This window comes from Periplaneta americana, chromosome 2, assembly GCF_040183065.1.
Source record: "Periplaneta americana isolate PAMFEO1 chromosome 2, P.americana_PAMFEO1_priV1, whole genome shotgun sequence".
Taxonomy (NCBI): Eukaryota; Metazoa; Arthropoda; class Insecta; order Blattodea; family Blattidae; genus Periplaneta; species Periplaneta americana.
Genome location: NC_091118.1, coordinates 57,036,394 through 57,049,045, shown reverse-complemented (window position 1 = coordinate 57,049,045; position 12,652 = coordinate 57,036,394). Strand labels below are relative to the sequence as shown.

General features: G+C 35.9%; 1 protein-coding gene across 1 annotated transcript in view; it reads right to left on the bottom strand.

Moving 5' to 3' along the window:
• The window catches only part of LOC138695269 (facilitated trehalose transporter Tret1-like), a 51,379-nt gene that overhangs the window by 13,320 nt on the left and 25,407 nt on the right, over positions 1 to 12,652 (bottom strand). The window contains exons 5-7 of the mRNA XM_069819706.1: positions 11,771 to 11,889; positions 8,579 to 8,779; positions 2,262 to 2,344 (exon numbers count right to left, since the gene is read on the bottom strand). Coding sequence (XP_069675807.1) covers positions 2,262 to 2,344; positions 8,579 to 8,779; positions 11,771 to 11,889 — 403 coding nt within the window. The remainder of the gene's footprint in view (positions 1 to 2,261; positions 2,345 to 8,578; positions 8,780 to 11,770; positions 11,890 to 12,652) is intronic.

Sequence of the window (12,652 nt, the reverse complement as noted above, 5' to 3'; positions counted from 1 at the left end):
AAATTTTGTAGAGATATTCATTATACTTTTCTGAATACGACGTCGTGATTTTTTTCTGCAAACAAGTGCAGACAGAGTAGCTATTAATTATTTTCAGACACCATGTGCTCCGTAATCCGGAGAGCTGTTTTCCAGATGTGGAATAAGAGCGAGAGAAAAGTGAAATTCTCAAATATAGTTGAACATTTTGGTCTCAGAGATTACTCTGAAGATATTTTACAGTCAATAAAAAAAGAATTAAATTTCTATGCTCGAAAATTCGATTACGGTGGGAAAAATACAGCAGAAATGAGATATATGTCTTAAAATATAATGCGCTATGTTTCAACGAAGATGCAAAGTCTGAAAATAAAATATATAATACTTTGCTATCTACTACAAAACAATTCCAATTTGATTCTGCCAGTACAAGCATTCGAGACGTCCACGTAAACTTTTCGGAGACTTAGCGAAAGATCAAAAAACGAAAAAAAAAGCTAGTCCACATTTTAAAGAAAGATCGCCAGAAGAAAAGCTTTCTGTTGCCCATATGAATTTCAGAACTTCTACGAAAAGAGATGCGGCCAATATTGTAGGAGAGCTTTCACTTGCATTACTTCAACGTGCGACAAAATTGAAAAAAAAAATCGTAAAAATTGATTTTGCAGGAACGACCAACAATTGTCACCTAATAAGGATCTCGCTTTGATTACTAATCTACAGTTGACCTCAAATCAATATAAAGAATTAAGGGAAATGCAAACTCTTGTAACAGTTAATTTAGATCCATCGTTTTACTTATTGCGAAACATTGAAGATAGGATAGGTTCAGGCATGTTGACATGATAAAACAAAGCAGTCGCAATAAAAAAGATGCAAATACCGCAAGAATATTTTTCAGGGAGGTTTCCACTTTCGCAAATATTACGGGAATAGATGGAAATCTAATAAGTCGTTTACACATAATATATCAGAAACCTTTTTCATGCGGTTTTGCAATACTGATGAACGGGCACTTGACATGTATGCAAAAGAGACAAGGGAAGTATATTTATGCTTGCACAAATAGTATTATATGCCTACAATCCTTCACAAAGTCTTGGCTCATGGACAGAAGGTCACAGTGCACTATTATACTTACTGGAAAACTATCTGAGGAAGCCCAGGAAACGAGGAACAAATACTACATTAGACTTTTCAGAGAAGTCTTCGCAAGAAAAACATCAAGAAAGACACAAATACCGATCTTTTACTCAGGCTACTTATTTCTTTGGACCTTTACATCACCAGCTTAAAGAAATTAAGAAGAGGAAATTGCGGTCGATTTCAATAGTAGTGCTGCAGTTGTCTCCGAGCCTCCATTAGTCGGTTCTGTTAAAGGAGAGACTAGCAGCGAGGATATAGATTCTGATGGGGATGCATCTGATGTCCGAACGAGTAAGATATGTAGCAATATTCCTTCGCCTTACGCTTTCAATTTTAAGTGTATTCCACATTATGAACATTAATTTATTTTTTTGACTCGAATCGAATTTTTTACAACATTACTATTTTTATTTTCAGTAAAAATAATTGCTATTTTCATTTTCATTATTAAAAACTTATCCACTTCATTAATTGAAGCTACATACCAAATTTTATGAAAATTGAGCGATTAGTTTTCGAGAAATGATTTTTGGCCGGCTAGACTCGCTAAATTACACACTGTGCGTCCCCATTATGAACGGACTGCAAAACCAATTCAAATAATTAACCCTGCTTACAGGATCTTGTGGTTGTAAAGCATGAACTACAGTTACCCTGTACGGCTTAAGTTTCAGAAGTTTCATTGCCACAAAAGCTCATGTCTTGGAAATGTTAACCTCTTGTGCTAAACGTCGCAGTGATTTGCGGGGTGAGTGCTCTAACCGGGCCCCTACTTCATCAAGCTTCTCTTGTCAGTACACGACGTCGTTGAACACGTTTCTTCAAAAAAAGATCCAACTCGAGTGACTGAAGCGTCAGCGGTAGCTACAGCGCTACTTTGGCGGCAGACGCGCCAATCTTCACGCAGTCCAAGGCCGCCGCGGAATGGTCCGGCCGAGCTACGAACACACTGTATATTAAACTATACTGTGTATAACATCATATATTATGTTATGTTTTCTTTTTTTTAATGAATGAATGAAAATTATATATTTTAATAATTTAATTAGAATTTACAAAAATAGTATTGACTTTCGCTGTTCCAAAAGACATACTAAAAATTAAATGCAAAGAAATTAAAACAGTATGTAACTTACGCTTGCGCAGTATTGTTTTCAGTTTGGTCTGCTTCAGGTTTGCTATGATCTATGTTCTCCTGGTCGAAGAGATCAGCTGTATCCTGTTAAACGTGGTTTAAATTCAAGATAATGAAATGAACAAGAAAAATAACATTATGCCAGTCATTTAAAGATATTATATATGAGGATTTTATTAATGATTGCAAAAATTGTATCTTGGTAGCATTATTATACATAATATATTATCTGACGTAATATATTATATGTACTAAGTTACAGTACAACATTATTCTGTTATTCTTTATTAATGTGTCTGTTTTTTGACTTGTTAGTAGTCAGTCTGGTTTCTAATGATGAGTACTTGATTGTTTTTTTTTTGGTTGGTACTCTGTATAGACCAAATGTATCAGTATATAGCAGTGACGTGCAGTCCACCCAAGCAACCCAAGCACGGCTTGGGCAGCACCGATTGAATATAAGAATCACGAAATCTACGTAAATCCATGATTAAACTTTCTGTTTATTTAATCATAAAGTCCTGAAACGTTTCTAAATACGTTTTATTAATTGTAAGTCGCGTGATGGGGCATATACAATGCACATACTGCGTTCCCGAGCTGGCAGAGGTGCAAAATGCAGGTCAGCTTGGAAGTTGCCATGACAACCCACGTCATCATAACTTCTAACCAATGAGGGACGCCTCACGAGACTGTAGTAGATGCATACACCTCAAGCAGCCGGTAGCCTGCCTGGGCTGGCTGTGTGAGCGAAATCGAATGAGTGTAAAACATACTGTTTCTCTCGCGTTTGTTTGTACCGGTACTTTGTAGTTACATTGTGTACGTGTATATAAGTGCAATAAAAAGTTTTGATTATGTCTGGTGATGATAATAATTTAATTCAGCAACAAAAGCTAAATACAGTAATTTAACTAAAGCAATAGGGGATCATGAAGTTGCTATTGCACATGTTCGTGCTTCTAACGCACTCGCGACTTTTGGAACTGTGCATATTGAAACTGAGCAAAGTGACCAAACACAACAAAGTATTGTTCTACATAATGAAAAGGTAACACGCAATAGAGACATTCTGAAAAGGCTTATAAACGCCGTTTGTTTACTTGCAAAACTGGAACTTTAATTTAGAGGAAACGGTAAGTCGAAAATGTCCAACAACCGCGGTAATTATTTAGAACTTTTGGACTACACCGTCCAGTACGACCCTCTTCTAAAAATCACTTGGAGGCATCTACAGTATTCAAAGGTGTATCAAATCGTATTCAAAATTATTTAGTTGAATCTGTTGTCAGTGCACTTAATAAGGAAATTAAACAGCAATTACAGAAATCTGATTTTTTTGCCATAATAGCTGATGATACAACTGACGTCTCGAATAAATCACAATTTTCTCTATGTTATCGATATACGATTGAAGGAAGGGTGGTAGAGCGGTTTGTGTGCCTCCGTGATGTGAGGACAAAACAGCGGCAGCACATTCTGATCTTATTTTTAAGACATATTCAAGACTTTAACTGCAGTAAGAAATTTGTCGCACAGAGGGAAGTGCAGTGATGGGCTCTTCATTACATGGTGTCAAGCTAATATTAAGGCGTCTTTTCCACAAGTTCTCTTTGTTCACTGTTATGCACACTGTTTAAGTTTAGCACTGTCCCAAAGGGCTTCAAGTATTCCTGAATGCCGTATATTTTTTGCTGCTCTTTCTGGGCTTGCAGCGTTTTTCTCCAAATTATCAAAGCGCATAAAATTTCTCGATGAATTTCTGGGTCGACGATTATTACCACATGTTTCCCCAACAAAATGTAATAGCTCATCACGACTTACCAATACTTAGAGTAGTATTTTATAATAGTATTTTTAATTTTAGGCAGTAGTTGCTGTAGGCCTAATCTTATAGATTTTGTAAAAAAAAAATGGGTACCAAATACCAACGTATTTTTAAAATTAGTAATGTTATAATTATTTTAATCAAATATAAATAGTAAGAAGGAAAAGAAAACTTGACTACGCGGCTGCTTGGGTGATCTGTTGGGCCACCGCACGTCACTGGTATTGTCGGACCATCGGATCTGTGCCCCTTCAGCGCTGTCATCGTTCTTGGAAAAGTTAACGCCTGTACTCACTCCATTCCACCAGCTTTCCTCCCACCACGTTAAACAGCAGACCACGAACCTTGCCGAATAGTGATGTTGCCAAACTTCCGTCAAACGGTGTCGTAAATGACTGATCCTCCATGCTAGAGTCGACCTGGTTGGCGAGTTGGTATAGCGCTGGCCTTCTATGCCCAAGATTGCGGGTTCGATCCTGGGCCAGGTCGATGGCATTTAAGTGTGCTTAAATGCGATAGGCTCATGTCAGTAGATTTACTGGCATGTAAAAGAACTCCTGCGGGACAAAATTCCGGCACATCCGGCGACGCTGATATAACCTCTGCAGTTGCGAGCGTCGTTAAATAAAACATATCGTTTATCGTTTATCCATGTTACAATATTATTTCTTTCAATCAAAATACATCTTGTATTTCTACATTTTTTAAACCTAAATCCCATGTCTCGAATCACTTTCCGTAGTTTTTCTCTCCAACCTTGGAAATTATTATTCTCTCGCAAGCTTCAGTAATTTCTTCAATGTTGAAACTTCTTTCTGAACGGTATAATATTCTTGTATCTTTCTTCTTAAAATACATCGGGTCATATCATCTACAATAATTAAAAGTTATTTTGGTCTGTTCTTCTATGGTGATTCTAGCTTTTCATCTCCTGCACAGATTTTCTTTGTTAGGAGTTCTGACCTGTCTATATAAATTACATAAAATGTTGTATTATTAGTATCAATAATCATAATCATACGTAATCAATTGAAATAAAATAGCCTCACCTGTGATATCAGTTGCTCTTTTCGTTGCCTGATTTATAGGAAACAGATATTGACCTGTTTGTTTCTCTTCATCGCAAAATGCTATTACGTACTTGCTTAATAATATTTCTTTCGCCACTCCGTGCTACAATATTGATGTTGAGTTGACAACACTGGACTGCAAGTGCAAATATTGTAAACTGTCCCGCAAGAAGGCCAAAATTGTGAGTAGTGGGGAGAGAGATAGAAAAGAAAGAGATAGGAATGCAGGGAGAGAAATGAATTGCCGAGGCTGAGAAGGAATTAGAGTTCAGTTCGCATATCTTACGGGGGCACAGATCCGATGGTCCGAATATATATAGGCCTATTCGTATTTGTTTTTATGTGATGTATTTTCTCAGAAGACAGTTTGCAATCTTCATATCCATAACTGATATTTTTCTATATTTGCAATATTATATACAGGGAACGGATTTATATGGACTAAAAATATATGAAATATGTAAATATATATGTAGTTATTTTTACCAAAATATGGAATTAAATATGGATTTTTACCAAAATATGGAATTAAATATGGACTTCAAATTATAAAAAAATGACTATGTACGTTAAATATTGGTACATTTTAATCAAACTAAACAAAAAATATAATGGACGTACCTTATCTTCCAATGTAGTTTCAACAAAACACAATTTTTATTGTCTGTTACCATAACAATAGGTTACAAACATTTCTTTCAAGTGCTGAAAAGTGAATCTTCTTCTATTGTCTCTGAGGATAGATTTATACTGACTAAAAGAGCGTTCGACGTCACAAGAAGTAACTGGTACATAATTCAATTTCACAATGTCTGCTGGGGATAAGTCCAAGTTAATCTTCACTGTTGATTCACCACTCATCACAGCAACAACCTTTTGTAGTTCTTCATATCCAGGGTTTTTTGAAAGTACAGTGTCCACCTTAGCTCTTACTGCATCTGCAACTTTACCTCTACCACGATTCAGTTGTTCCACAGTACTATTTATAATTTCAAAACTTTCAGATAGTGAAAGGTGCCTATTTTGGAGACTTTTGAGCGTTTTTATGATGCATGAAAATGTATGCTGAATGTGAGCTAAGTCATTCTTCACACTTATGTCACAGGTAACTGTTTTCGCAGTATCAATTGAGACTGCATCTTCAGAGTCCAATGCAAGGAGAACATTGTTAATAGAGTCTATATGTTCGGCATAATATTCAACTGCTTCTAGCCATGTACCCCATCTAGTTAAAATTGGCTTTGGTGGCAATGGAATTTCAGGGTACATTTCTTTCAACACGTTAACTCTACTGGGAGCTTTGAGAAATACTTTTTTCACTGATGAAATCAACAAATCTACTTTAGGGAAATTGTCTCTGACCACTTCTGCCACACGATGAAATGCATGCGCCACACAAGTAAAATGAGTCAATTTAGGATATACAACAGATAATGCTTGTCCAGCTTTGACCATATAAGGGGCAGCATCGCTAATAAAGAATAACACATTATCGTACATAATACCCTTTGGCCACAGGATACCCATAGCTTCGTTGAACAGTTTAACTATAGTTTTGTTATTGCACTTTTCTAGAACATCACAATGTAAAAGAATTCGTTCAGAATATTGTTCACTTAACAAACCGATAACTACATTACCAACAAGTCTACCTTCTTTGTCGGGAGTCTCATCAATGGAAACCCAAATTGAACTATCTTTAATTTCATCTCTTATCTTCTGTATTGTCTCATCGTAGATGGATGGAGCATACGTCTTCCTAAGTGTTGACTCATCCGGGATTGTATGTTGAGTATATTTTTCAAGGAATTCCCTGAAGACCTTATTCTTTAGTTTGTAGAGAGGAATATCAGCAGAGATGAGAGAACGGCACAGGTCGATGTTAAACTCAGATCTTACATTCGATGTTGTTGGTTGTGTTAAAAACAATTGTCTCTGCTTGGAATTTAGTTGTTTGTTGGCCTGATGTTTACTAGTTGTAATGTGTTGTTGCACCAGGAACTTTTGTGTAGATGATACTGCACACTGACACAAATTACAAAATAATATTTTATTGTCAGTTGATAAACCATCTTCTTTAAATTCTGAAATGTAACTTGTTAGTTTTGATTTTAAATTGACTGAATGACGTACTTTTGGCATATTTACCGTCTTTATAGTATGATTTACAAAACTGAACCTATGTGTACTCTGACTGGCATTTAACTGTTGAGCTGCACAACTGAAGTCTGTTAAAAATTTTAAATTAAATTAATACAGTTTTGTAACTTACTTTCCCATTGTTGATAGGACTGCTAATTTTCAAATAACTCTGATGTTAAAGGGATTACTGAACTTGTGTTTAAATCTCTATTGTTGAAATGTATTTTTAAAAGTTAATGGAATTTTGTTTTGTTTTATTGTTAAACCTAATATAATATGGACTGTTTTATATGAAATATGGAAAATATATGGAAATTAACGAAAATATGTACTAAACTCTAAAATATGGAAAAATATGGAAAATAAAAGTAGGATTTTTCAACCCTACACATTGTGAAACATAAAGATAATGCAAAATATAAATTATATTAGCTTTATAAGTAAATATGTATTTACATATAAATCCTTTCCCTGATTATATACATATACAGTATAGATATATATATATTTTTTTAACTTTCTGAACCAGAAAGAAAACCTCTTTGCTACTGAACATACGAGTTACTTACAAATGACGCTACACCATTTGTTTTCCTTAATTGCGTACTTTTCGCTGATCATCTCTACCTAATATTTTTTATTGATATTCAGATTTAAGAGTGTATTTTCGTTGTGGATTTTGTCTGTTATCTTGTTTCTGTCAATCTTTTCTTTGTGACTATTATGTCCGTCACTTTAGAAGGTGAATGCTTTAAAACAATCTACATAGTCATAGTCACATGGTATCTTATGATCCACTCAACTTCAGTCATTCGAGGATGTGGTCGCTATGCACATCGTTAGAGATTTTGTCATATTTTGAATTTCGTTTATGGACATAATTATTCCATTATGTTTTGTGAAAGTTATTATTAAATTACACAATTGAAAGTTAATGTAATTATATTGTGTAAAATTCTTAATAGTTAATAATAAGATAGTTTACTCTATTATTTATTTTATTTATTTATTTCAGATAGGGAGACAGTGGGCTACCCAGTCCCAACGTTACGCCCGTTACGGGAATGCAGAACGTATTGCTGCAGTTCCTTGGGTGAGTAGAGATTTTTCCCCCTTTTTTTTCATTGTATGAAGTGTTGACATTGCAATATATACCTCCATAGTTATCCTTTGATTGACTAATAGGTTCAGTTCGCCTAATTCAGAAAAAAAAATACTACAGTGCTTAATTGTTGAATTATTGATCCTTCAGCAATGTGAATTATATTTTGCACTCACCTCACTGGCGTTCAAAACTGTCAGTTGGATTACGGCGTTGTTATCCATGGCTCCCTTCTTGGTGGAATTGTTGTATTTGACGAGTTGTGAGAATTCTTCCTTCACGACGTCAGGCGTCACCCAACCACGTAGCCAACAGAGGGAGCGCTCGGCGTCCTTCACTCGGCCGCGTGAAAGCAGCCATATTGGTGTCTCAGGCATCTGCGTGTTTTATTATTCCGTTACTGAACTGAGATTTAAAGACTGAATACAATTTATTGATGATGTAACGTATAACACACGTAATTTAATTCATATCAAATGCTATGTGACAGAATTTTTCATTAACCGTTTTGCACTTTTCTAAAAATAATTACATAGGGCGTGTATTTATCGCCAAGTGAATGATACAGCTGTTTCACTCGTAATTTATATAGCATATTATTTAAAAGGCAAAGTTATCCCTGTTACAGGACATGAACGCCTTCACGGCATCGGTTAGTTAAGACTTCCATCTTTAGAGATAACTTAATACGTATTTGTAGTGGTATGAATGACAGTCTTATGTGCACGCCGTCTGTATCTCCAAGGAAAAACCCTGCTGCTCATTTCTGAGATGCTGAATGAACCCAGCACCTTAATGTAGCCGGAAGAATAGCATCAATGGAGAAAATTCAAGACCCATCGGGAGTCGAACCCGCGACCGTCCTTCTTAAGGCTATGGATCTGTGGAATTTCTAACTTCTACATTTTTACACAAATTAATTTGAAACTTTTACCACATATTTCCTACAGTGAGGACATGCAATTCACAAATTTTCACTTTGATATTCCAAATAGTTTACTTACAAATTAAGTTTTGTTGTTTTTTGTAATACTGAATTATGATATTGTATTAATGTTCAAAATTTACATAACTTTTATTAAAATTTATATTTAATTTATTCCTGATAGATGTACGCAAAATATGACACACGTTTTTCATATTTTTCCAGTTACTTTTTAAGAAAAAAATTACAGTTTTATTTTAGTTGTGGACTTCTGTGCAAAATTTCACCGACATTGGACAAAACCTGCATTCGTTAGAGCAGTTTGAATGTTACAAAATATGTGTCTAATTCCTACCCACTTCACTTGCGTGATTCGGGTTCTGTTACAAAATGTTGAAAATTGGAAAATCAAGAAAACGAATATCAAAGTACAGCAGGCTATTATGATATGTACTATCGATATCCTTCCTCCCTATACAAGTCTATTATACAACACACATTTTTTAGAATGAGAAACGAAATCTGTCAGAATGACAGCTCAGTGTCAGTTTAAAAGAGCAGGCGCAGGTCCCTTTCAGTTCGTCCTGAGGGGCTCTAAATTGTCATAGGGCTAAAATAAGCACAGATTTAGAAAACTGAAACATTATTTTATTTTTTAGAGTTAAAAACAAAATTTCTACAGTATTTTTAATGGTTTTCTCGTTATTTTCACCGATCCATAGCCTTAACCGCAACGCAACCGTGTGCAAAATTTCAAAGAATCGTTTACCATTCATGAATATACCTAGTTTTCGCAAACCACCGATTCGCAAAATTCAGATTTTCAGTTGAAAAACAACAATCTTATGTTATAATAATTAACATTTAAAATCCGGGGGTATCTGGAGACAAATATTAAATTTGAGAACTTTCCGATGACGAAATTTGTTCGGAGACAGAAAGCAAAATTCGGGGACTGTCCCCGGGGAACTGGGACGACTGGTAGTTAACCTTACCTTGGACAGAAAATTGAATGAATGAATTTAAATACAGAATTTTGAATCTAATATTCATACCCTATTTCGAGTGAGTATTAAAACATAAAGTAGAAAACAGTCTGAATTTTCTTGTGCCTATTAGTTTATATTATTCGCACACAATATGGAAGACTCGCACAAGTTTGTTTACACGTCAGTTAAGAGTCCATGAAAAACTCCACAAGTATTGTTATAAGGTAAAAAAAAAATCCTTAAGATTTCCTTGATAACACAGACCTCCAGTCTTTCTAAGATTATTCAGTAATATATTTTACACGATGAGGTCCACCGCTGTGGAGTAACTGTTAACCTGCCTGACCGTGAACCGAGCGGGCCCGGGTTCAAATCCTGGTTGGGACAAGTTATCTGGTTAAGGTTCTTTCTGGTGTTACTGTTTTCCCTCAACCTATTAAGAGCTAATGCTGGGTAACTTTCGGCGTTGGACCCTGGACTCATTTTGCTGGCATTATCACCTTCATGTCACTCAGACGCTAGATAACAATAGCAGTTGATGAAGCGTCGTAAAAAATCAATTAAAAATAACATGACGAGAATCAAAAAGTTATTCTTTTAAACGTGAAATAAAGACGAATTTATGTTTTTTTGTGCTAAATAACACTGAAATTGTTCACATTTTATACAGAAATTTAAGAATTTTATTCACCATAAGATAGAATTACCTAATTATTCACTCATACAAAACTAAAAGCAAATTTATGTGAAAGTAATGAAAAAACACTCTGTATATTAAATTACGTTCCGTACTATAATAGAATTGGCGTGGAATCACAAAGAAAATAACAGAAGATAAGTTCTGTTGTTCATTGGGCAATAACTTTAGTCTCACACTAAGAGCGTATTCCAAATCTCGCCGGTGAGCAATCCGATGGCATCAAGGTGTTCCGAATTCCACCGATGACGTCATTGATGCTCCACCGGTGTCGCACCGGTGCTATCAACTTGCAGAGGTGGTGGCAGTTTCCATCAGCTGCCATCAGTAAATCTGATTGGTTCTTGTATAGGGCGGGAATTAGCAGACGAATAACATCGTGCACTGTTGTGTCATGGCGGTGTGTTCTGCTTTAGTTCTGCTGTATTGTTTGTAATTAGCACAACGTAAAAACAATATGTTAATGGCTTATGAGCGAACATGTCCGTTATTACTACCGGTTCAAGAAATAAATTGTTTATGCCATCTTTTCTTTGAACGAGATGGGAGTACGAAAATTTCGCAAAATTTTGCTAGCTTAGCACAGACAACAACTTGTACAGTCGCCATGACAGCCATCGTTCATTCCAGCAGTTTTGTTCCTTATTTCGCTGCAACGTGACGTCATTGATGCCACCGGACCGATGAGATTCGGAATACGCTGTAAGCGAACGTTTCGGTAATTGTATAATGTCTGCTAAACCATAGGCCTACTTACCTGTGAGACGTAGATCACGGTGATGATTGGCAAACTGACGTTTATTGCTGCTGTGGTTTTCCAGGAAGTCAGCATGCCCATGACGTAAGTGATGAAGAAGCTACACTGTACCACAACACCTGCAAATTGAAAGATATTACTGAAAAGCTTCTTCACGTAGGGTCAAGCAGGGCTATTATGATTAAAAAAATCAATCATTTGCTGTAATTTTTGTTTTAAAGCATATACAAATTAGAAAAAATTAGGACAGGTGCTACTTCAGACATATGTGAAGGATTTGGAGTTAAGTTTTTCATTTGTAATAATGGGTAAAATTAAAACAGTTACAGAAAGCAAAGGGCGTAGAATGAATTGACTGCTACGTACCTCACTGAGAACGAGCGGCTGGAACCACCTATTTGGAGGCAAATTCAATATCTAGAATGTTGTACGCATTCGGACAGAAAACTTGCTTTTCTAGAACGTTCTCGAAACACAGGTAGATAATGACAAAAAGTGTGTATCCAGAGCCGTGATTAGAATCAGGACCTGCACAGGGACAATCCAGCGTGTTAACCGTTGAGTTATCACAGCACATTAACACAGGTCAACATCGTAGCCCAGCCGTGGCGAAAATGTAATCGTAGGCAGAGCCACTGCGTAACTTGCAACGTGCATAGCACCTATGGACGGAGGCGGACACCCGAAGGGGAAGTGAAGCAACTGTCTGACTTATTAACGGATTTTCATGTTCCTTACGTCAAGCACTTAAATATAATTTTATAGAGTATAAGGTTACAAACTAATGTTTATTACGTGTAATGAAGAAAGAAATGAACAAGAAAACAGGACATATTATCACAACCTAAAATTAACTGTCTTCAGAATGTCTCTGCGACAGAG